Consider the following 23,991-nt stretch of genomic DNA (forward strand, 5'->3'; position numbering starts at 1 on the left):
GAGAACCCCCGGACTTTCACCGCCGCTCCCCGACTTTGATACGGTTTCCTCAGCCACTAGCGGACTCGTACCCTCCCTTGTAAATTTCGGTTTATTGTAGTACATAGCACCTTGCTTGTAGTTTTTTGTTAGGTTGTCTTTTTTTTTCTTCTTTAACTCCAAAGAGATATTTGGTAAGTCTCTTCAGTTTTTTTTCCTTTTTTGATATTCCCGTTAGCGTTGTTGGCCAGTGGAAAATTTTCCCCTGGACTTGACTTGGTTCAAGACCAGACCACGGCCAAGTTTTTCTCTCTTCTTTCTTTTCTTTGCCATTTGGAAATACCTACCCCGAAGTCATTCACCACTCGACGGTTTGATCCATCGCCTTCTCGAAATTCAACATCAAGGAATCTTCCTGTAAGATTCTTTGCCTGCAAGGTGGATTTCTAAGCCCGTGGTATTGGTTGGTGACTGTGTTGGCCTGTAGTCATCCTGTCTTCTGGTTGGCGTTGCGCTTGCTGCAAGAAAGGATCTCCACACCACCTCACAGCCTTCTCCATTAACGTCTTCCCCTATTGCGCTCTCTGCCTCTTCATCCCTATCATTCTCCCTCTCGACTCTTCCAGAACCATCATCCTTCTCCTCACCTCCATCACCTCAACCACTCTACCAGCAGCTGCAGAGAGGCATCATCATCATAATCATCATCAGCAGACTTGGACATCATCCTCTAACCAAGCTCTTCTACAGTGCATATCGCCTGTATCTCATCACATTCATTCTAGAAAATCTGCGAAAGGTAACAAGACTACGGTGGTTTTGTTACTTTGCTGGATATATTCGCCTAAGAACCGTCGGTTTCTTCAAAGTCAGACGAAAGGACGCCTAGGAGACGTTAGCTCGTTGATCCTCGCGCTTTTCGAAGAACTTGAGATTCGCCGTCAGAACAACAGTCAAAAAACCTTTCGACATTAGATATACTTGCTCTTCCTAGCCTTGTATGCAGTCTTCTGTCGACAGCCACGAATCGCTCTGAGGATTCTCAACTTTCTAGGGGTGCAGATTCTCCTTGCATCTCTGAAGTCATCCAATTCGTCGACTATTTCTTCGGTCAAATACATTCAAACTGGAGAATCCAGCAACACCAGCTTCGTTGTTTCTTTAATCTAACTATAGCCACTCTTTTACCTGTTTTTACAAAGTCGACATACTTTTTCTCAGAGAATATCATCGGGTGCTCTTTTGGCAACTTTGAGAGAACCATATCATCGACGTCCATTCATTATCTTTAATAATTAATATTAATTCCCAACAACCTAAACAATGGCTCAATACTCTGCTTCCTTGGGAAACGGTGGTCTCACTGTTAGACCGGTCAATGATCACTTCTTCGAGAGCGAGGACGACCGTGATGGACGATACATTCGAAGCAAGTCCCGTGAGGCTCAACGTTACGCCGCTGAGCAACTTCAGATTATGGCCGACGAAATGTCTAGAGCTACTGCAGACGAATACCAGGAGGACATCCTTGATCACATGGAGCGCATGGAGGCTGAAACTCTACCTGATGTTGATAGCATCGACATCCAGACGGAAATCCAGTGGTTCATGCGACCTTACTTGCTCGACTTTTTGATTGAGGCTCACATCGCTTTCCAACTGCACCCGGAGACTCTTTTCTTGACTGTCAACCTTTTGGATCGGTACTGTTCCAAGCGTGTTGTGTTCAAACGACACTACCAACTCGTCGGATGCGCAGCGATGCTCATTGCTGCCAAGTATGGAGACAAGAAGGACCGTGTTCCAACCATCAGGGAACTCCAGAGCATGTGCTGCGGCTTGTACGAGGAGGACATGTTTGTCCAGATGGAACGTCACGTTCTCCAGACTTTGAACTGGATTATTGGACATCCTACTGTCGATAACTTCCTCCAAATGATTCTCTCCGAGGTTAGCTACGATCCTGAAGTGGAGTACATGGCTTTGTATCTCAGCGAGATCGCGATGTTCCATAAGGATTTTGTTAGCACGCTTCCTTCCGTCATGGCACGTTCCGCTCTCGCTCTTGCAAGGCACATCCTTGGTCGCACGCCGCCGCCACAGTCGGACTGGGCGATGTCATACGATACCACCACCATCGTCCTACTGTCGCAGCACTTGCACCGCCCCTCACAGGTTCTTGTTCGTAAGTACTCAAGTGCCCATTACGGAACGGTCGCGGTTACCTTGGAAGACTTCATGGCGAAGCAAGCGGCTATTGCTCGACGGCATACAATCGCCCCACGGGTCCGCCAAATGGCCCCGCAACCGCAGATTCAGGAGCCAGAAAATACTTTCGCGCCGCAGCCAGCTAGTGTAGCCCCCATGACACCTCAGAAACCGGGACCAGGGCCGCAACAGCAGCAAATGCCACATGGGTACCCCACACCTCCGGAGACGCCAAATGATGACTATTTCGAGCATCAACAGGCTATGCTTGCGGCTAAAGCCGCAGGCACTGGTGCCCTTGTGGCTCAGAATCCTGCTACGCCAATGCCAACTCCCACATCTGTCCCAGTTCAACCACCCCAAGTCTATCAATGCTAGAAGTTGAAACCGAACCCACTATACCCACACCCCTTCTCCAACTTTATCTTTCCAACCTTCGTATCCTACCGCTCAAACATTAGAACCGACCAAACATCACATTCGCAGACTCAAAAAGGAACGCTCTTGGACAACGTATCACCCCACCTTCAAAAAGTTTAAAAGCACAAAAAAAATATTTCGATTTCGATTTTTGTTTTCCTGTCAGGAGCATTGTCATCTGACATCAACTTTTGAATATCCGGTTATCATCGTTCAGCAATTTCTTTTTTGGCTGTCTGATCAGCCAACACCGACCCAACCAGGACTGTGTTTTTTAGCGTACGTCTTGGTTGGTATTCGGGATGGCTCTCTCGGTGCTCTGCCTGGTTTCTTTTTTGCTGAAGGTTCTTATTCTTGCTCTGGTTGTTGCCCCCCCCCCCACACTCCTGCATATTCGTGATCTTTAGCGAGTTTCTTCTTTCAAGCGATGGCTTTTTTTTTTCTCATTCTATATTTCCTTTGTTCATATTGACTTCACCAATTCAAAAGAAAACAAATACTCTTCCCCCCTTAGATGCACATTCTTCTTCTGCATTGCGTTCTGTTTCATCCTCTCTCTCGTTGCATATCAAAAGAATCGGTCGTTTACTGAGGAGGTTAATACTGCAATTTCATTTGTACTCCGTTTTGCAAACGGAATCGGCACAAAACACGGATGGTCAGATTGTTTACATGGAAGAGGGACTAAGGTCCCTCTTACGAAGCTGTATATAGGCAGCAGTCTACTGCTTCTCTTGTGTTCAGTTGGAACGGGAGAGGCTGGATGGCGGATCGAATTTACGGTTTCGCTGTCACTAACCTTATCTCGGTACACATGGTCCGTCTTAGCCGATGGCACCTTCCCGAATATCACACATTATTCTTTACAACCGCTTCTTTTACGTGCAGCTTTTGCTGTTCTTCCTTTTTTTTTCACAACCTACATTCTTGTGCATTCTACCGGCTTTATTCTTTTCGAACCCCCCCTCTTCCTCTTTCAACCTCTTCATCCCCTGTATCACCTAATCAACGATTCTATCAATCTCGAGACGCTTCCCATCTCGATTTTCCGTCGAAAAAGCTAATTTCTCGTATTCTGTCGTTTCCAATACTCTATACCCCGAGTGCGTTTAATTTCACCTCTGTCCTTCTTGTTACGTCCCCTCGTTTTAGACCTTCGACACCTTTAGATTATTCCCGATTCCTCTTTTTGTTTTTCGTCGGAAATGGCTGATGGAGTCTTAGGCTATTGTAATAATCCCCATTTCCTCATTCATGCCTTTCTCTTCCTCACCAGAACATATATGCTTGTCCTTTCAACCCCATCTTGTGCCTCCCCCCCGGGTATCTTTCCATGGTCATACCACCCCTTTACAAACCCCCTTCTTTGTATATTATTAAACCTTCTTCATTCTAGTATGGCGTAAATTTCGGATTCCTCGGTCTGTAACCATTGTGCTCGTCTAGAGACATGACAAGTGCTGGGCCATGATACATGAATTATAATTAGGACGCTGAGTGAAGATGCGTTGCTTTGTTGTAATTTAACATGTCACGTGATCTAACCAATGTGATATCGTCTTCAGACACCAAAACATCGCATCAATCCTGTGGAAGCCCATGCCTGGTAGCCTTGGGGTCATGAGGTGTCCATGACCTTTTCAAGTTTTCATCCAGGCCCATCCCAAACCACATCTCCACTGTATGGCTACCATACATTTGGCCAAATACAGCTTCCTTTACCACACCCCTCTCGAAATCGAAAATGGAGCCCCCACAGTCTCCCAACACGTTCGTCGATGTCGAAGCAGTGCTCGATGGGCTCAATAGAGTCCAGCGCGAGGCTGTTACCAGTGATGCTGAAGTATTGCAGATTCTAGCTCCTCGTAAGCTCCTGAATGCGTCTTTTATTCGGCGACCACTTAGCTAACTATACTACTGTCCTTGTGCAGCTGGTTCTGGGAAAACACGTACTCTAACATCAAGAGTTGCCTGGATGCTTGCGAACGGCATGAACCCGTCAAATATTATCGTTGCTACGTTCACCAACAAAGCCAGCAAGGAAATGAAAGAAAGGATCTCCAAGATGATTGGCGGGGGGTTGGAGCACCGCCTTATTATCGGAACTTTTCATTCAATCGCTGTACGATATTTGGTAAATTTTTTTCAGTGATACCAGCGTACAAGGCGCCTGCAGCTAGGATCGTATTTGCTGATATGTATGCGGTGACGTAGCGGAAATATGGCCATTTGATTGGACTTCCCGGAGGGTTTGGTATCGCTGATACCGGCGATAGCTCAACTATCATATCTCGCATCATTAAGAAGAATAAATATGCGACAATAGATGGTAATGATGCAGCGGGTATCAAGTCGAGGATCTCAAATCTCAAATCGAAGATGCAATCGGTGGATGAGTATATCGCCTCGCAAAAAAAGAGCAGTCACAGCGAAGAATTTTCCAAAATCTACGCCCAATACGAGAAGGAACTCAAGAACTCAAATCTATTGGATTTTGACGATTTGCTCTTAAGATGCCTGGACCTCTTGAGAGCTCATCCCCTTTGTGTTTCCAACATCGAAGCAGTGTTGATCGACGAGTTCCAAGACACCAACTTGGTTCAATTCGATCTGATGTGCCTGTTCGCTTCGAGGAGGGACAAAATCACGATTGTTGGCGACCCGTAAGTGCTACTAGACAACCAAAGCAATCCGGAAATCTCATACTAAAATTATAAATAGTGACCAAAGCATTTACGGTTTCCGCGCAGCTGAAATCGGTAACCTGAACACAATGCAAGAAGTCTACCCTCACACAATCGTGATCAATCTCGAAGAGAACTATCGATCATCCGCTGCCATCTTGAATTGCTCGTTGGGGGTAATAGAGCAAGACAAAGCAAGGCCCCAGAAAGGAATTACACCGACACACGAAGTCGGCATCTCTCCAGTACTGCGCCAGCTTCCATCTCCTGATGCGGAAGCTCGATGGATTGCCCAGGAAGTTCTCCGTCTCAGAGCAGTTACTGGGAATTTGTTTAACTTCGATGATATCGCGGTTCTGGTCAGGTCTGGTGGCCTTGCCAGGGAAATCGAAACCCAAATGACCCAAAAACGCATACCGTATCGCCTTCTCGCTGGTATAAAATTCTTTGAGCGAGCAGAGGTCAAGCCGGTATTGGATTACCTCCGTGTCATTCTCGACCCAAACAACAATGAGGCTCTACTTCGAATTCTCAACACTCCGCGAAGAGGACTTGGGGATAAAGCGTTTAAAGAGTTGTCAGATATGGCGGGAAAAAAGGAGACGAGCATCTGGAATATTGTCCAGAAGGCAGCACGTGGAGATATCAAGATGGGGGGTATCAGTAAACCCGGCTTCATCGGATTGGGTAAATTCGTCAAGATTATTAGGGATACGCAGGACGCGCTCAAATCTGAAGAAACTGGAAGGCCGGAAATGGTTGGCCAGATCATTCAAGCGTTATTGGAGAAGATTGATTACAAGATCTATGTTGGCGATAAGCTTCAAGGTGAATTTGAAGATAGATGGCAACACGTCGAAGAATTCGTGGCACAGGCGGTCGACTTCTGCAGGAACGTGGTGGCCGGTATTGATGAAGTTGATCTTCCCGACACGGAAGCCGAAGGAAACCCTCTTGAAGAGTCGGCATCTGTAGCTGCATTAGGGAAATTTCTCGCAACTGCAGCGCTAGCTTCTGTGAAAGAAGGACCGGAAGCTGTTGGAAATGGAGATGGGTCTGGTCTTCTCACTATATCCACTATCCATAATGCCAAAGGTATGTCTTAATCTTGCAGAATAAAACCAGACAGCGCTAATTGGTGACTAGGTCTCGAGTGGCCAATCGTTTTCATACCTGGGTGTTATAACGGGTCTATACCGCACTCGCGCTCTGATGATCACGACGAAGAACGCCGGCTACTCTACGTCGCGATGACACGAGCTCAAGCTCTACTTTACCTCTCATATCCTTCTGAGCTTTGGGACAGGAAATCGGGCGAAATGCGTAGGCTTTGAACCTTAACCCCCCCTAAAAGCATTCGGAAATTGCTAACTTTAGTTTCAGAGGACTCCAATCTTTCTTCTTTTCTCGCAGAGGGTAATCTAAAACCTCTCATGGTGAGCCGAGGGCCGAATATTACTCTTGAAGGTATTCTATCCTTCAGCAAGATCATGTCAAGGGAATGCCCGACCCACGAAATGGTTCAAGCGACGATTAATGCCGCCGGTCTCCGCATATTGGAAGACTGGGTGGAGTCTGATGACCCAACAAGAAATTACGAAGGCTATTCCCAAGACCCGTATGAAGAGGGATATGGCTCCCAGCCGCAATATGGCGCCAAAAGAGGATACCAGAGATCATCAAGTAACAGTTTCTCAGCATACAACTCGTACTCCACCCCTGCGTACAACAGAACTAACTCATACCCATCCACAAACCGAACGACCATGGCCTTTAAATTCTCCGTACAATCAACAACGATGCAAGGATTCAAATCGGCTAACACTCATATGCATACCTTGGCTAGCTCGCAACTTGAATGTGAAGCTGACATCCGAAAAACATCGATGAAGAGGAAGTCAGATAACATCTCTGGGGAGGATTCAGGATCTCAGCAAAGCCAACCGAAGGTTTCGAAGAAGACGGGCAAAGATAAGCCCCAGAACACCGTGACTAACTATTTTCGGAAACAATCCGATGGCTTGCCGGAGCCTCAGCCTGTCTCGCAGCCCTCCAAGACTGCTCCGAAAAATGATGAGAACTTCATTTACCTTTCATCTTCCCCAGAGAGACTACCTCGGAAGAGTGATAGTACCGCTCAGAATCGACAGCTTCTAGATCAAATGCGTAATAACCCGCCAACCTCGAACTTTACGTCGGTTGCTGGAATGGTTGGTGGATCCACTTCCTATACCGCACCAACAACTATGAGTCGTATGGCCGCCAGAGGCACGGATGCCGGACCTAGCACCGGTACTTCGTCGACTGCCTCTAGCGGACCTACAAAACAACTCGGTATGAAAAGGTCAATGACGGGTTGGAACAACCGTCAGCATAAGTAGCTGAGGTATGGTCGCTCTCCCCTTCAGCACCTTTGATTACAAACTTAACGACCTTAACGCCCGTTTCCTTTCCGTCGAATTTACGCTAGGTTTGAGTGGTGGTGTTGCACTACAACATATTGTTTTAGTCCTACATATGCATGATTTGTCTTTTTATGCATGTACGATATGGTGGTGGCTTTGTAGATTACGGCTTTTGGATTTTGGTGTTTTGACGTTGATATTTATTAGATGGCGTCGCGTTGCGACTGGTGTTCATTTGGCTTACGGTCGACACCCTTTTGTATCATAGATTTTGAAGATGCAATAGATGGTTTACCTTAATTGTCTACTTCGGTAGTCAACATCCACGATATTCATAGAAATCTTGTGGAACCCAAGGTATGTATGTCGTCAAATCAACCATCTGAGATTAGCTATGTACAACCGCCAGGATTAAATCATATAATATACAATACACTTCTTTCTCCACGGAAGCTATCCACGGAAGCCACCCACCCAGCCGGCATCAGCCCAAGATTTCCATTATCCTCGTTTTAAAACGGTCAATTCGTGATTCGATCTGACAATTGCAAATGTGACCTTCAGTGTCGGATCCCACTTCGAAGCTTTCTATCCCTGCCGTTGCTTATGCTTCTGGTTCTTCGAGCATATAATATAAAGATACCCCTTCCTTCGAACGCTCTATCATCCCCCAAATAAGTCAGCAACCGTCCCAAAAGCCATTTTCCCATCCCAAACCCCGTAGGTTGAAACGTACCTTACACCCACTACACAACTTCTTAACCGCGCTCCTAACCTTCATACCCCGAATCTGGGATAGCGACACCGGATTCTGCGGTACTAGCGATAACGTAGGCCTTATACTCGAGGTTACGAGGGATGTCATCGGTTTTGATGAGGATGCGGATTGGTTTGTAAGGGTGGCGAGGGTTCGGAGGGTTGTTACTGATGATGCTGGAGTTGATAGAACCCGTGGGAGGGTCGCCGGGATACGGCGAATTGCTTGTGATAGCATTGTTGCGGGTGGATGCCAGTAGCTGGGTAGCTATGTTTGTTCCGGTGGTGGAGGGGTATGAGGGTTGGAGATTTCGAGATGATGCTCGCAAAACGGCGTCGGCGTGGTGGCACCGATGATTTCAGGTCACGTGGTCGGCTGAAGTGGGCTGGAAATGCAACGAGTCAACGCAAGTCAGACGAGGCTTTCAAATTTCGACTTTGAATAGAGAAAGCAGGTCTCGTAGAAGCGATTAAAGAAGAGGAACCCTGCTTGCTAAGAAGCAGTATCCGATCTATTACAATTAACTAGGTATTCAACAATGTACAAAAATCCAAAAAAAAGGCAATTCAATCTAAAAGCCACGTTCAACGAACGCTGCGCTGTATTCGCTCCCCTGTCGCACCGAAAGCCGCCAATAGCTACCCATAGAGAAAAAAAAAAAAAAAAAAAAAAGAAAAAATTTTGTATTACTAAACTTATCTCGTAGGCCAGATAGCACACGAAATTTGCGAACGTCTCGCCCAATTAATTATATAGCTACCTTTGCGCTTTGTTTATTCGATCCTCTTCTTTCCTTCCTCAAGGTGCATGAGTCGAATACTACTAGCCCCGCGTTCATGTCGGGCGACCCATTTACCAATTAACTTATCCTTAGCAACCTTTCCGAGGGCATCGTTGTAACCTTCGTTCGCCCATGAGAGATTATTCAGTTTGGGCCAGTTCACCTGTGACAAAAGCGGGCCTAGTTAGCGGTAGTTCCGATGAAAGTGAAATAGAATAAGCATCGCTTACAAAGAGCATTCCATGATTCTTGATGAAGATTCCAGCCCACACAACAATCAACAGAGATAATCCAATGAAAATTCTCAGTGCGAGTATTGTTGATGGGTCAGACGTGGTAAACATCGCCGCGATGAGGAAAATCAAAGCGCCCAAGAGGATATAAGGGACGCTCTGGATGAATACCGGACGCCTGTCGACGAACATGAGGCTTGAGGTGATACCTGATGTCGCAGGGAGATAAGTGCCCAAGAAAAGATCATAGGCATCCTGACGCGGTCCATCCATGAAATTATTCAAGTAGTAGCGGGTGAGAGAGTTGACACCATCGGCGAGAGCTCCGTTCATCGTTCGCTTGCCGGTTCGTGTGAAATCAGTCTTGAGAGCTCCGGTTCCGGAATAAGCACGGCTCACGACGTCGGCATTATCAGCCCACACTGGAGTTTGGAGTTAGCAACAAACATTTCGAATAAGCTAAGGGGTCACCTTACCATTTCTGAAAAGAAACTCGAAAGCTGCATACTGCTCAATCGTTTCACCTTGGTTCAAGACTCCAAGATCGACCAGTTGCCTATTCAAGGTCCACCTTGCCAGCATACTCTGAACAACGTTTGTCCGGTCCAAGCAATCCATGCAGTTTGTACGGACGACAGACGTTTGAGCATTCTTCGCAGTCAAACCAGCAAGTCCTTCAGTCGCATGGAAGTACTGTTGCTTCTCAAGAGCATCCCCAAGCTGATCCAGCAAAAGCAATGCACGATGCCATTTCAAGCCACGGCATTCGTGATGGAAATCGAAGAAAATGTAGTGGACATGATCGACAATACTCCTCTGCTGTGTCGGCTCAATAGCACGGAATTGTTCCTCCGTCCGTAAACTAGGTTTCTCTCCCTCGATAGGATTTGATACTATAGACTTGATAACACCTTCATATGCCTCCTTAACATTCTTCTCCCTGCCGCTCTGGTTGACGAGGTTGACGCAGTAGTTATCGCCATAGATTCTGACTTGTTCAGCAAAGTGCTTGGTAGCTGCCGCCGCCGGGTCGATGCTTCGAACCAGGAGCCTTGGAACAAACTTCAAGTTATTGACCTCCGCCCAAAAGACTGGGACACTCCCTCTTGTTTGGACGTAAGACATGATTTGAACCTGTTGCTTCTCTTGCGAAGCTGTTTTATCGTATCCAGCCAAGCTAGTACCAACGCTCCCAGTGATGATGATCTGCTCCGTTTCGTTGAAGTTGGATACATTGCCGTTTTCGTCGATACCTCTCGAGAAATATCTCGTTCCAGCTCTGAACCGGGACCTCCTAGTAATGAGGATGAATGATAATGGCGTCGACTTGATGGCGGTAGCTGTGATCGACATCATTCCGAAAATAACGGGGAGGATGTAAGGATTGATCTAGTCAAGTCAGAAGACGAGTTTCCCAAGGCTCGAAGTTCTATAACGTACCGCAGGGCTAGCACTACCGAGGTCGATGAAGTCGGACGATATATGACGATTCCAAAAGAACCTAGTGTCCGCCTAGAATTATATTATTAGCCAACGACCTCTCCTATACATATAACGATCCACATACTCTCTGCCATAGCGGCAAACTCTGGTCTGCATGAACTTGGCGCTGGAAGGTATTGGTAAGGTCGAAGGAATATGAAAAGTACATCGGACCGGTCCTCAGATGGGTAGTAAGGAGCTGCATATAGGTGTCTTCATCGGCATCCTGGCGAATATTCTGTTAATCTACGAGTGCTGAGCTGATATCCAATATACGGTAGGTAACGAACATGCAGCGGTGTCTCTCTCAGAGGCAAAAACTCGGTAGCCTGTATTTTGTATACGGCATGTTCATTGATTCTTCCAACCTGAGCAGCCTTCGTGATGACGATCAAATACTTATCTACAAAGTTCAGTCAGATTATTTTACTTATTTTCAACCTGAAGGTTGTGGAATTGTTTTTCTACGAACCCAATCTCAGACGAATCATGCCAAGGATACCAGCGATACTCGTAACCCGTTTCCCACCCGTCATCGGCTTGTCGCTGAGCCAAATATGGCCAGACGGTCTGTCAACGACCAGTGTAGGCGCTGACGGATTCGACGGCGACGTAAAAGCATAGTGAGTGGCCGAAGCATGGATGTTTATATCACGATAGGGGAACAGCGACGCCATTTCGATATTCTGGCCACGTTTAAGCAACGGTCGAGCTAGGGTAAGGTCTGGTTTGTTGCAGGATACTTTTGAACAGCCCCGTAAGCAAGGGGAAACCGAGTCGAATGCGAATATAACACACACGCGACGGATGGTATCGATGAAAGGAGGTAAACCGATCAAGTGCGCTCGCTGTTTGGAGTTTGGAGAGAGTTAAGGTAAGAAAGTGGAGGAGAGAGAAAGAGAGAGTGGGATGTGATCACAGGCATGGCATATTAGGTATTCGTTAAGGCTATGCAGGTTGACGAAATGAAGACACACTCAACCCAACACGGCAACACTTGCCAAGCCTCGAGCCAGGAACAGGAACAAGAAGAAGAGGGTAATTGGAAACCGTAGCACACAAACCACCACGAAACGCCTTCACGATCCCGAACTACCCCAGTCGGTGCGGCACACCGTTCCTGACGAGCTGAACGTCCCTGGACTTCGAATTGAAACCTATCCTCCCCGAGCGTCTGGCCATAGGCATATCCTACATCCGAGCCACTTCCATCGACACCGCCCCTTACGCTATTTCAAACGCATTGGGATGCATTCGTAGCGTGTCCTTTCGATATAAGCCTGCAAATTGGACCAGGAGCGCCGGATAAACGGTATCAGGCGTCGATTTCGAGAAGGGATGGATCGGAAATGCCTCCTGGCGATAGGAGCAGGCGCTCTCATTAGACTGGTTCTTTTTACTGCATTCCCGTCGCTGCCAACTATTCTCGCCCAGAGAGTGGAGATATCCACGCCAGTCACGTCCTATAAACGCCGTACGTTCAATTAGAATCAGGAAAGACCGGGATGTATATTAATGTTAACAATATGGTATAGTTCAGGAGGGCGTTTACCTTTATACACATGGAGTATCACCATATGATGGTGGGGTCTTCCATCAGGTATGATCGATTAGTTGCTTGGTTGATGTAATTTCTTCGGAGTCCTGTGCTCTCTCCAATTAACACGATGCAAAATATTAGGCACCGCTACTGTTATCGTTGTTCTCGATATTACCACCTTCCACAATTATCACAAACCTACTCTACGTCCTTGCCGATATCTTCTCTGCCATCTCGCTGATTCAAATTGCATCGTCCGGTGTCCCCACTGTTACACCCCACCATGTGTCCCCGAGGAAGGCAAATTCATGGCCACCATGGGCAATCGCTGCTGCGTAGGTTATATATTATTAGATCGATTTCACCGGGATTACTTGACCAACTTTCGTGGAATCAGATTTCTCTTCAATCCGTTCACAATAGCGACTTGTATTGCCCGTCCTACAATCGTTTTCACGAACACGATAATATTGCATTCCATAGCGGCAGCCGTTAACGGTACTGTACCACCGAATGAAACCCCATTCACCAATATTAGCTAAGGCTGTTTAAATTAGGTCGACGTGGACCAGCATTCGTTTCCATAGCTATGGCAACGTACTTGTCGTTATACCCCGCATTGCTTCTACCGCCACTGCTGTTCCTCACATACGACTCTTTGAAAGCCACTCCGAAACCTTCGATTCAGGTATTCAGCTGTCACTACTACTTGACATTAATTCTATACTCATATTTCGGTTCTAGGCGTTTTCTGCTATTACAATGATCATGCTGAGTATAGTATTGATGATATACTTCAAACTTTCTCACTTGATAACTGGGTCTTGGGAGTTCGTAGCATCAACATACGGTGTTCACTTGCTACTACCGGATCTTACACCAAATGTCGGGTTGTGGTGGTACTTCTTCATTGAGATGTTTGACAGCTTTCGGGCCTTCTTCCTATGCCTATTCCAGCTGCACCTCTTGATATATGTTCCGTCGGTTTGCCTGAGGCTAAGGTACGGAGAGATCTGCTCAGTAGATTCTCACATGTTTCCAACTGACCAAATTTTCGCCCAGAAAACAACCGCTATTCGCATTGATCACCTTGATTGGAATTTCCTCAATATTCAAATCCTACCCAGCAATTGGTGATACCGGTCTCTATCTATCACTTCTCATGCTGTACAACCACATGTTCTCTCGTAAGTTTGGGTTCACCCGTTTAGGTGTCAATTATCTGACTAAATCTACAGTTATGCGATACACATTCTTCCTAGCCGCTGCCATTCTATACGCAACTTTCCTAGGACCGGCGTTCTACTACCTGTGGGTATACGCAGGCAGTGGAAACGCAAATTTCTTCTACGCCATTACGTTGGTATGGTCAATATCCAATGCATTAATCGTAGCAGATGCGATTTATGCTGCCCTTCGAGACGAGCATGAGACCGAGCGACCGGAGTTAATCGGAAAGGACGTTGTGCAAATATAAAATTTTACCTTTGTTGGAATGGGACAAACGTTAAGCATGTTTCTTTGTACATAATTTTATACCATCATCAAGCATGTTATCATGGGGCCATAGCCTGCCTTTATGTCTTTAAGGTCAAAATACAGCAATTATGCACGGGGTATCGTTTATTCTTCGCTGTGTCTATCGCTAATTCAATCGTCCTCGTCCTCGTCTTCATTCTCGTCTTCATCTTCTCCAACCTCATCCGTCCAAAAAGCCTTTGATAGGATATGATAAGTCGAAGGCTTTATTGTGCCGTTTCTAAGGACCTTTGGCTCCGGCGAGATCTCATCCAAACCGTAACCCTCCCTTTCATAGAACCTCCTCGCACCTTTATTGCTATCAAAAACCGTCAACATAGCCTTCTCAACCCCAACCCTCCGGCCAAACTCCTCCGCCACGTCCAATAACCTCTTCCCCAACCCAAGTTTTTGAAAGGCTGGCAAGATATCTAACTCATACGTATATATCACCTCCGAACCTTCCTCCTCTGTAATCATGAACTCGAGGAACCCGACAAAACTCGACTTCGGAGTCCCATTATCCCCGGACTCGATGACAGTAAGAACCAAATACCGCATAGCAGGATGTTTCATTTCCTCCTTCTTTTTCCGTGGATTCCACCCTCTCGACGTGGCTTTATACGCCGCTGACATATTTGCTTCTAATAAATCGAAGCAATTGTCGAATACTTCCGAAGGTAAGGAAGATGATTTGAATAACTCGATATTGTAGGATTGTATAGTGTCATTGTCGATGTTGGTGGAAAACGTAAGAAGAGAGGGGTCGAGAAAACGCGACTTTAGGTCGTCGAGGGAGAGTGAATTTGTCTGTACGATTAGGTTTGGAGAAGAGTCGGTGGAGCCTTGGTGGAGCCTTTTAGAAGTGCCATCTAGTGAGACGGATGCGTGGCCGGATAATGCAGACTGCGAGGACATTTTCTGTCTACCTACTATAGCTTCCTTCGATGTTATATAATTGTGCTGGTGTGGTACGTGGCAGATTTTGGGATTGAAAGGTTGGATTTTGGATGTCGGATGTGTTACATAAGTGCGTATATGCACACATGTGGACATAAGATGTAGACTCGTCCGAATACAAGTCCTAGAAATACCACTAGCACTCAGATAGATTTGGAAGGACAATATTAATTCAGGGAGTGTTAATTAATGACATACCAGTAACACAGAAATCCGTTATGGGGATTTCAGAGGCATAACGTGAGCATTCAAACGCTCGGTTTATATTTTACATACGCCACACCAGGGTGAGTAGCTCCTAGAATTCAAATTCTTACCTATCGTAATTTATAGATTGGATTATAGAAATCTGGTCTACGAGGTAAGAGAAACCCCCATTCGAAACATCGAAATAGAATCATTCATTTTAGAATTATTCGGACAAGCGTAAGCTGAGCAATCCCAAATTACCCGTCGAACGTATCATGCCCATCCGGAAATTAAAAATTGCAGATTCTCCAAGATAGTCCTTTCTGTATACATATTTCGGGCACCAAGTTAACCATATATCGATTTCCGCCGGTCGAAATGAACATATTGCAGAGCCGGATCTGTAAATTCGAGGCAAGACCGGTATCTGTCTCTTGCGCTGAAAGCAGTGGCATCACCTTATCAGTTCCTCTTTGGATCATGATATCAGTTTAATATTTTTTTAATTAAATCAATATTCGAATATGTGTGTACTATTTTCGTGAACCAACTGAAACGAAAACAAAGCCATACTGGTCTCGTATCCAGAGCCATACCGATTATTACTACAGATCTACTAGGTCTTTGCGAATGCGAGAATGGCCATACGGTAGCAGCCCGAGAATTCGAGAAACAACGATCACGTATATGAGCTTCATGGCCCGCTCTTATATTAGACTATCGCCCTAAACTGTGAAAACTAGTAGGATGGTACTATGAATAGGTTGTAAGTATAGCCTTACCGCAACATGTATAGATCATATTCATGAATTTATTTGATTATATCCGGGTCTTCATAATCGTAGATATATAAATAATTGCCGACCCTCTGGTAGGATTCTAGAATCGATAATACAAGAATTATAACCCGAAATCTTGTTAGGATCTTATGGAATTATTTTTTAGTCAACTCTAGTTTGAAATTCTCAAAAAATAATATATTATAACATTAGACTTGAATGCCCAATTAAATTAAGGCTAAGGTAAAGAGAAGTAATGCCTTAGCCCATTATGAAAAGTCACGTACTATAGCGGCGAAACTTCAAAGCGACGTGCTTGATGGCTCAAAATAAAATATCTGCTTTCGACTTCGGATCCTAGGCTCTAAGGACCTGGGACCTGAGTAGCCACATATCAACCCGAGCGCCCTTAGCTGTCCACTATCAACCAGATGTTTCTTATGTCTCACTTAAATGACTTAGACCTGCGGCCACGGGGAACTACCTCTGGTATATCGGCAGCAAAATTAAAACCGTCCAATGATTCAAGGGTGAGGACAACGACCAAGCTGTTGAACTCAGATGTGTACTTGAGTATGTACGATGGCTTTGATCATACTCAAACCTGCAAGTAGTCACGAGCGCGAGGCCAGTGCAACATAACTGCATGTTGAGACCTTACAGCAGCTAGAAATATACGTAATGAGACTGGATATTTCATTTTAAGTCTGCCATGATCGTCCGATCCTGAGCTCGCGCTCGAAGCCAAGTCAGCTTCCAGCCAAAATGCCGAAAACTATTACTGTGGATGAGCTTGAGGCTCTCCACATATATATAATACAACCTCGTGTCCTGTCAATCACATTTATAATGTAAGCTGCATATCTACGCGACTGTAGCTGCGCGGTGCAGTGCGGTGCAGACATGTCACATTCCTGGCGAAGTCGGTATACCAGTTTTTGCGTTGTGCTCAGGAAATCTTGGCGGAGTGCATGTATTTCTCGCAGAAGCCAACAACCTCAAATCGTAAACTACAACAATCCACCCCAGTTTAAAACTAGAAATCAAGGTGTGGTGCGGGGGAACCAGAAATCGGGTGCTATGATCGTCGCTTTCAGAAGATATGCCTCCAGTCGATCTGGTGCCAAGCTGGGACTGGATCGGGTACGTTCCGGAGCCGCCGTTCCTCGTCAGCATTGCATTTCAATGTAGACTACATGTTGTCTACTGCGAGCCTCGTTTCCTGACAGATGTATCGACAGTGGATTCAACGGTCCCGGGTACTCGCATTGTGGAGAGAAATACTACGGACCGTACGGCGTAAGTAAAGAAACCCTACGTCCATTCGTCTACTGATTAATTTCAATTTTTATCGGGTCATCCCGGCTGACATTTTAGAGGGTGAAGGTATCGAAGACCCGGCCACAAGGGAAGAAATGCGGTCCTGGGCAAGACATGAATTTAAGCGCAATAAGGACGTTCAAGAAACTGTAAGCGTCTCCAATTTCCAGGAAATACATGGCGTAATATTTGCAATTCCGTTTAAGCCTAATATCATGTCACCGTGGGTCCACTACGTTGAATCCGCAGACGCAAATTCGTTACCTGATATCAGTAAGATCACCCTTTCCCCAACCCCCGCTTATCGTCGATGTCGACAACTGTACGGATGCATCCTCAGCCCCCTACACCCCTGCATTTGTGCAGGATTGCGCAAGCCAGCCTAAAGTGCTCTTTCATTTTGTCTTCCTATCCGCACGTAGCCTTCCAGGATAGACCATGATGGATTGAAAACCGACGCAGTAATTGTGCTAATCTATATATAGCAAGGAAGACACGAAATGGAAACTATTAGTCAGTCAATAGGGTACAGTTTCAAAGGATAGAACATATGGGGCTTGGCGGGTTAAGTGGGTAGTTTTCCATCTAAAGTATGCAACTAGTGAGTGATTGCAGCTTTATAGTCCTTGATTGTTTGTCTAATAGTAATTTTTATTGGTGAATTAGAACAGTTGGGCAACTTAGCTTAGCACCCCGAAGAGGTACTTATGAGATCGTTTCGTCGAGGATGTATACATCTGAAAAGGCGGGAGGACTTAAGGGTACATACATAAAGATTGAGCCGGCCCCGCTAGAGCTCCCGTACCGGTGTTAATGCAAGAGATCGTACCCGGGCCATAGGTACCCCTTGACAATAACGCTATGGCATATATGCAATGTCTCGTCAGAGATTTGGCTGATGGGTATTAGTCTAAATAGTTGTTGGCTGTATCTAGCCGTTGGAGATGCAATGATCTTGCAACGATCGATCTTCTTAGTCGACATATAGCCAATCCTTCTCCAATCGATATAAATATTCGGAAGGGTTACCCAAGTACCCGGCTACGAGAGAATGGCGCAGTGCAGCTCAGTGAGTTGGTTAGGACCCACAAATTAGAGTCTAGACTGCGTATTTGTGGAACCCACCTGGCTCGTAAAAGAAAGCACAAACAGCTGTCGAACAGGCAATAACAGCTGGCTAGGCATACACCTTGCAGTTGCATTTTAAGCCCTTGTGTATGCTGCAAGATGTTGGACTGGATGCTTGCTTGTCAAAAAGAAAAGATACTTAGACTTTGAAGAAAATTTTGCGCATAGTTCGTTCCGACCCGAAACGTCGAGCGATTGGTGGATAACCCCAGTTCGAGCCAGCAAGTTCGAGCTCCATGGCCAACCTATTCATCAAGCGCACAAGAATCGAAGCTAAGTCAATGCACGTTATATCTATGCAGCTCGTACAGAGAGCGCAGTTGGACGAAAAGGGAATATGGAAACCTTCCCAGACCATGGTTGCAGCTAGTGTCGGTATGTCGACGCCCCGGGATTTATCTCCCATGATGATATACATCAGTGACGCCCGGGATCCAATATGCGTTGAAAAGCTTAGATAACAGCGATCAGCGCCAGACTGTCCTTCATAAGATTCTTTCCCGCTGTTTTGTTGATATCCCCAATCAGCGGAAGCCTAAGCGCATGTCATAGCAGCAGAAGCAAATATGTATCGAATGCGAATTGCAAACAGGGCGGGCCCTTGAGCCCTCTTTATCCAACATGTGCGCTAAGGCGATGCATCTGACACTGTTCAACCGAGAAAAAAATATTTTGCCCACGAGGCGACAGCTCTATCACAGACATAGCCTCAATTGACCCGCTTCAGCGTGAATTTTGAATGGTTCTTTCATGAAACCTCTTAACTTTGGATATATATAATGAGACACCTGTTTGAGGGCCCGACTAATTGGAATCGCTCCTCTACCTCCATAACCATCCCGTCCTTCTTATCGCGAGACAGGCAGCCAGACTCGAGAGCACCCGTATGCCCGTGAGAGCTAGGTGTATTGAAATCATACCACCAGTGTTGGCATGCACAGGCAACGACGTATCTGCACGCATGTCAAAGGGTATATCATAACCTAATATCAAGAACATCACCCGGAGAGATACGATTGAATCACTTGCATATTCCACTAACGAATGTCTCGTGTCGCCATGCTTAATCCTCGCGAAATTGTCTTAACGAGCGGGGAAAGTCTAGCTCCATATCAAGACAGGACTCTGTAAAACCCTCCGCGCGCCGACTCAGTTCCCTCCTACGCAAACTCACACCACACTTTTAACATTTGCTTTTTCGAATCGTTGAAGTTTTCGATGCGGGTCGATTCGAGAAGGAAGACACGGGATGTCGATATTTAGCATTGATGCAACCAAGGTAAAATCAGCGAATCCAGATCGGTTTTGACCCACCATCTCATGCGATAAAAGCCCCTCGACTGCTCATGTCGTTTCATTATATAAATCCTGGCTGAGGGATTCCTTGGTTGACAGGCGTCTACCTTGTAGAAAAATCAATCTCTGATGCTTACACAGCATGGACATCAGTTTAGATTAAAGATATTCGACTGGACGGGAGCCAAAAAGTAACGCAATCATCCATCCCGCTCGTCAAAATATAGGCCGGAGCGGCACGAAACGGGACGTTTCTCTGACAGCTAGGAGATGATGTGCAAAGAAATTTTTTTTTTTTCACAGGCATTAGCAGATGGTTCGTTGGCCGTATTCTTCTTTCTTTTAGTTCTATGCATGTATAAATCGTCGCATTATGCAAAACGCCCTTTCCGTCTTCCTTGCTTTCGAAATTCATGCATCTCCATCCTTTTGCCAGGTCGTTTCGAAGTTCTTTCCCCTCTCTTCTCTCCCAACTCCCAAACTCTTCAACCGTTTTTTTCTTTTTTCTTTTATTTTTTCGCTCACACCTATGTACCCTTGACTGGCCTGCATATCTCGCCTATTCAAATTCAAGTCCCGTGATTCAAACTGTCCCGGAGGAGTTGTATTGGAAAAGGTGTTTGCTGGGTTAGCATGCACAAACGTGCAGCACTCATGGATGTGTGTCGAATCAACGTGTCTCTCAATTATGCATCATGCGGAAAATATGTACATTATGCCGGCTAAGTGAGGAGAAAGGCCCACAGCTACCTAGCGGTCAAATGCAAGAGAAAGAGGAAAAAAAAGAGCGGGCAATCCTTCTTGCGTTCCAGGTTCATCGATTCGATATTCTTTCTCAGTACGGCCCCAGAAGCATATTCTCTCGCTACAGCTCACATTTGAGACAGACAGACATCACGCCATCACCTTTTTATAATCTTTCGACATGGGGATGCGCTGGCCAGTGCTGCAAGATTTAGAAAGGATATGACCTGTCAATTCGTCATCTTGTTTCGAGTAAAGCGAATCCAGAGGCACCATGGAAGCAGAGGAGATGGGGGAAAGTCCCTCAGTTACATACCTACGTCGATTTCAGACTGAGAGAGCATGGATACTCAAACGAATTTGCTGGGTTGCTGCATGATTTTCATTGCTGGTAGATGCAAACTAAAGGGTTTTGCAGCTGGAAAGTCAAACACTCGCTTGCGGCCTCGCTCTCACCCCGAGATATAATATCGAGATAACCGGCTTTTGGCCCCGAGAAAAGATCGAATTGGCAGTTGGTATTGGACTGTAGGGAAATAGTAGAGATAATATGTCATATGCACTTCCCCCTCTTTTTCAACTCGCATTGGAGCTGTCGTCAGAGGAGCTGGACTGTACGCAAAGAGTTCCTCGCTGCTGTGAAAAGAGGGGTGGTCATATGACTTTCATGCAATGCGTCCACCCATACTAGCGGATTCCGACGGTGTGGTTACGAACCACTTTGGCAATTTTTATCTATCATGTACCAATAGCCGGTGTCGATTGCCCGTCGTTTCCTGCTCGCATGGATCTATTCGACATTTTTCTTGCTCGCAAAGTCCACGCAGACGTCCATATCTTGCCAAGTTGCGTGCAAAGCAGCACGAACGGGACTGTAGACACTGCCGTAGGTTTGCATCTCGAGCGTGGTTCGCAGGGGAATGATGACCTTTCTTATGCACTGCATATGTACGTATTCGCTGTCCGGCGCTTAGGTCCTATTTTAATACATCCGGTTGGCTGGGCTCGCATCTCTGTCATGCACCTCTTCCCCATGCCCCGCCAAGGATATTTCCCAAATAGGGATGGGTCAGCCGTGAGCGAGGAAAGAACATCGATGGCTCCCCGGTACCGGTACCTTGTCCGGTATCACGAAATCATGCGCATTCCCGAGGCACAGAGCCGGGTACCCGGTGCCTCAAAAAGACAAGGCGAGCACCTCAGCTCAACACCAACCGTGTTATCAGCTTTGAAACACTCATCTCTCTCCGAACTATCTTTTGATTTTGATGGACGAGATGTGATTGAAAGCCGTGCGTGCCCGCTCCACTCATCGAAGCCGAAGAACTGGATAGGCCAATCAGGGTAGCAATGGCTTCAGACCCGATCGATGTTGATGGCATCATTGTGACTGAATGAAACGTGCCAAATGTTATGAGGTCAGCCATCGGGAACGCTTCCGGTGATGAGGCCTTACTGGATTATTGCTAGCTTTGGAATCCTGCGATCCTAGCGTCTTCAGCTAGCTCCTTCCCATGCACCAATCCCGAGCAGCTCCTTTGGCTTCCCCTTTGCCTTTGAGTGCCGTTTGTTGACCCTGTTAATGTTAGTTATAGTTAATGATAGCTGAGGGTCTGCAGTCCGGTGTCGAGATGCAAATGCTGTTTCTTCCTCATCTCGCTTCTTTCCGAATTTCATACATCCATCGGCCCCATCAGAAACGGCCCCTTGGATTCCGGGCCGGCCTTACCTGCACGACAGTCATGGCTCCTCCGTCCTCTGCCCCATCTGCATCCGCATCTGGAGATCGCCGAAAACGCGCGAGGACACAAACCGAAGATCCAGCACATGATTCTCAGACGACAACGACGACACCACCAACGCGTCGAAGCCAACGGGCTAAGCTGACCAACACATCTGTGCCTGGCCAGACCAAGGCAATTCCGGTCAAGAAGGAAGATGTGGGGGAAGAGGAATATTCTAAAGTCACCAACAAGAAGGCCCCAAGGCCCAGAGCTAAACCAAAGCCGGTCAAATTGGAGGATGAACTAGACGATGCTGGTCCAAGTCCCAGCGCCACATCGGCTTCTAAAAAGGCAGTTAAGCAGGAAAGCACACCTCAAGCTCGGGATACCAGTGGGTTCTGGCTCATGAAATCGGAGCCAGATGCCTTCAGCTACGAGGACCTCTGTAAGCACGACGGACCGGCCGGCTGGGATGGTGTCAGAAACCACGTTGCAAAGGTCTGTCTTGCCTGTCTTGCATCCCCCTTAAACCTAATGAGCCAGCATTATCCTTCTTTCGTCAAGATGTCTATCAGTCTATCTCCACTTTCTTGGAAAAAGAACTTCCGCGACTTCTTTCGGTTTTAGCTTTGGCACCAAAGCCAAAAACGCCATCTTGCAATTTGCTGCATCGGCACTGGGAAATGGGCCGTCAGGCGATTGTCCACATGCCATGTGGTTTCTTAGCGAGATTGTAGTCTTTTAGCCGTCATTTTATGACAAAAGATCAAGATAGTGGGCCATCTGATTAACAATTATATTCCAGAATCATTTACGGTCAATGAAAGTGGGAGACAAAGCATTCTTCTACCACTCAAATTGTAAGGAGCCCGGTATTGTTGGGGTGATGGAAATTACCCGCGATGCCTCAATTGACGGTAAGGAACTCTTGTCCTTTAGTTATTCTTGCACGTTCTTCTCGTTTACGTTAGTCCGTGGGTTATATCGACTTAAAATTGGCTGCTATTGAAGCATGTTAACACTGGACATGGATCGCTGGTCGGTTCTACGTAACCTATGGAATAGAAACCCAATTCGACCCCCAAGCCAAGTATTACGACCCAAAGGCAACCACCTCAAACCCTCGATGGTACCTTGTTCATTGCAGGTATGTCGATTTTAAAAGCCTCCCACCGTCCCGAATATCGCTCGACATAAAGCTCCCCCCGGGTGGTTATCTTTTTTGAACAGATTTGGCTGATTGATGTCATGCATTGATAAAACGTTAGCCCTATTCGGAAGCTCAGACGCCAAATTACTCTGGCGGAACTGAGGACGCATTCCAGTGGTGTCCTCAAAGAAATGGCTCTCTTTCGCCAGACAAGGCTGTCTGTCAGTCCTGTCAGCGCTGCAGAGTTCCAATTTATCCTTGGCTTGGAAAATAAACCCGAAGGAAAGGATACGGATTAAACCCGGTTGGGACCGGGGAAGCGTATCCCGGCTGGTACAGAAGAACGAAACTGCATTAAATTCAAATCTCATTAAATTGAAAGAAAAAGTAATAAAAGTCGCACTACAATAGAATAGGAGGCACCAAGTTTTGCAGGACTTTCCGGGGTTATAGGAAAGGGATTAGTCGTCATTTTTTGACCCCGCTTTCTGGGTCGACTATCGATTAGTGTCCCATAGTAGTCGCTGGGACACTTTTTTTCAGTGAAGCGGCATTTATTTCAATCTGCGAACTCAAACCCGGCAATATCATTTCCGTACCCTCGTCTAGGGACTTACTGGGGTTGGAAACTTCCTGCGGTTAGATTTTTTTGCCAGGTGGGATGATGGATATTTGGTATCAATTAATAGTGGAG

At 46.3% G+C, this 23,991-nt stretch overlaps 8 protein-coding genes across 10 annotated transcripts; 5 read left to right on the forward strand and 3 right to left on the reverse strand.

Moving 5' to 3' along the window:
• Nucleotides 1-1,302: 1,302 nt before the first annotated feature.
• Nucleotides 1,303-2,565, forward strand: DFL_004584 (uncharacterized protein; the record flags this gene model as incomplete). The annotated part of the gene is made up of 1 exon (XM_067633701.1): nt 1,303-2,565. One exon carries the CDS (start codon nt 1,303-1,305, stop codon nt 2,563-2,565), a length of 1,263 nt encoding a protein of 420 aa, XP_067491844.1.
• Nucleotides 2,566-4,351: 1,786 nt separating this feature from the next.
• On the forward strand, nt 4,352-7,672 carry DFL_004585 (uncharacterized protein; the record flags this gene model as incomplete). The annotated part of the gene is made up of 6 exons (XM_067633702.1): nt 4,352-4,472; nt 4,539-4,741; nt 4,822-5,270; nt 5,329-6,386; nt 6,438-6,614; nt 6,675-7,672. The coding sequence occupies 6 exons, from the start codon at nt 4,352-4,354 to the stop codon at nt 7,670-7,672; spliced, it is 3,006 nt and encodes a 1,001-aa protein (XP_067491845.1).
• Nucleotides 7,673-8,284: 612 nt separating this feature from the next.
• Nucleotides 8,285-8,690, reverse strand: DFL_004586 (mitochondrial 54S ribosomal protein bL36m; the record flags this gene model as incomplete). The annotated part of the gene is made up of 2 exons (XM_067633703.1): nt 8,285-8,356; nt 8,433-8,690. The coding sequence occupies 2 exons, from the start codon at nt 8,688-8,690 to the stop codon at nt 8,285-8,287; spliced, it is 330 nt and encodes a 109-aa protein (XP_067491846.1).
• Nucleotides 8,691-9,226: 536 nt separating this feature from the next.
• On the reverse strand, nt 9,227-11,626 carry DFL_004587 (uncharacterized protein; the record flags this gene model as incomplete). Its single annotated transcript, XM_067633704.1, has 7 exons — nt 9,227-9,397; nt 9,465-9,889; nt 9,944-10,856; nt 10,908-10,979; nt 11,035-11,175; nt 11,240-11,352; nt 11,422-11,626. 7 exons carry the CDS (start codon nt 11,624-11,626, stop codon nt 9,227-9,229), a joined length of 2,040 nt encoding a protein of 679 aa, XP_067491847.1.
• Nucleotides 11,627-12,287: 661 nt separating this feature from the next.
• On the forward strand, nt 12,288-13,966 carry DFL_004588 (uncharacterized protein; the record flags this gene model as incomplete). The annotated part of the gene is made up of 8 exons (XM_067633705.1): nt 12,288-12,423; nt 12,485-12,549; nt 12,631-12,824; nt 12,887-12,987; nt 13,047-13,177; nt 13,234-13,490; nt 13,552-13,676; nt 13,728-13,966. The coding sequence occupies 8 exons, from the start codon at nt 12,288-12,290 to the stop codon at nt 13,964-13,966; spliced, it is 1,248 nt and encodes a 415-aa protein (XP_067491848.1).
• A 173-nt stretch (nt 13,967-14,139) lies between these two features.
• DFL_004589 (uncharacterized protein) lies at nt 14,140-14,925 on the reverse strand (the record flags this gene model as incomplete). The annotated part of the gene is made up of 1 exon (XM_067633706.1): nt 14,140-14,925. The coding sequence occupies one exon, from the start codon at nt 14,923-14,925 to the stop codon at nt 14,140-14,142; it is 786 nt and encodes a 261-aa protein (XP_067491849.1).
• Nucleotides 14,926-17,015: 2,090 nt separating this feature from the next.
• Nucleotides 17,016-18,069, forward strand: DFL_004590 (uncharacterized protein; the record flags this gene model as incomplete). Of its 3 annotated transcripts, none has more annotated exons than XM_067633709.1 (7): nt 17,016-17,078; nt 17,177-17,234; nt 17,322-17,404; nt 17,505-17,528; nt 17,741-17,768; nt 17,833-17,845; nt 17,922-18,069. In XM_067633709.1, the coding sequence occupies 7 exons, from the start codon at nt 17,016-17,018 to the stop codon at nt 18,067-18,069; spliced, it is 417 nt and encodes a 138-aa protein (XP_067491851.1). The 3 variants fall into 3 exon arrangements, with proteins under 3 accessions (XP_067491851.1, XP_067491850.1, XP_067491852.1); XM_067633708.1 differs by lacking the exon at nt 17,833-17,845 and adding an exon at nt 17,847-17,856 and having other exon boundaries at nt 17,741-17,781; nt 17,922-17,939; XM_067633710.1 differs by lacking the exon at nt 17,505-17,528.
• Nucleotides 18,070-22,165: 4,096 nt separating this feature from the next.
• DFL_004591 (uncharacterized protein) lies at nt 22,166-23,596 on the forward strand (the record flags this gene model as incomplete). The annotated part of the gene is made up of 4 exons (XM_067633711.1): nt 22,166-22,645; nt 22,953-23,064; nt 23,213-23,294; nt 23,416-23,596. 4 exons carry the CDS (start codon nt 22,166-22,168, stop codon nt 23,594-23,596), a joined length of 855 nt encoding a protein of 284 aa, XP_067491853.1.
• Nucleotides 23,597-23,991: the final 395 nt, after the last annotated feature.

The sequence above is a fragment of the Arthrobotrys flagrans genome (assembly GCF_004000055.1).
Source record: "Arthrobotrys flagrans strain CBS H-5679 chromosome Unknown unitig_0, whole genome shotgun sequence".
Classification (NCBI taxonomy): Eukaryota; Fungi; Ascomycota; class Orbiliomycetes; order Orbiliales; family Orbiliaceae; genus Arthrobotrys; species Arthrobotrys flagrans.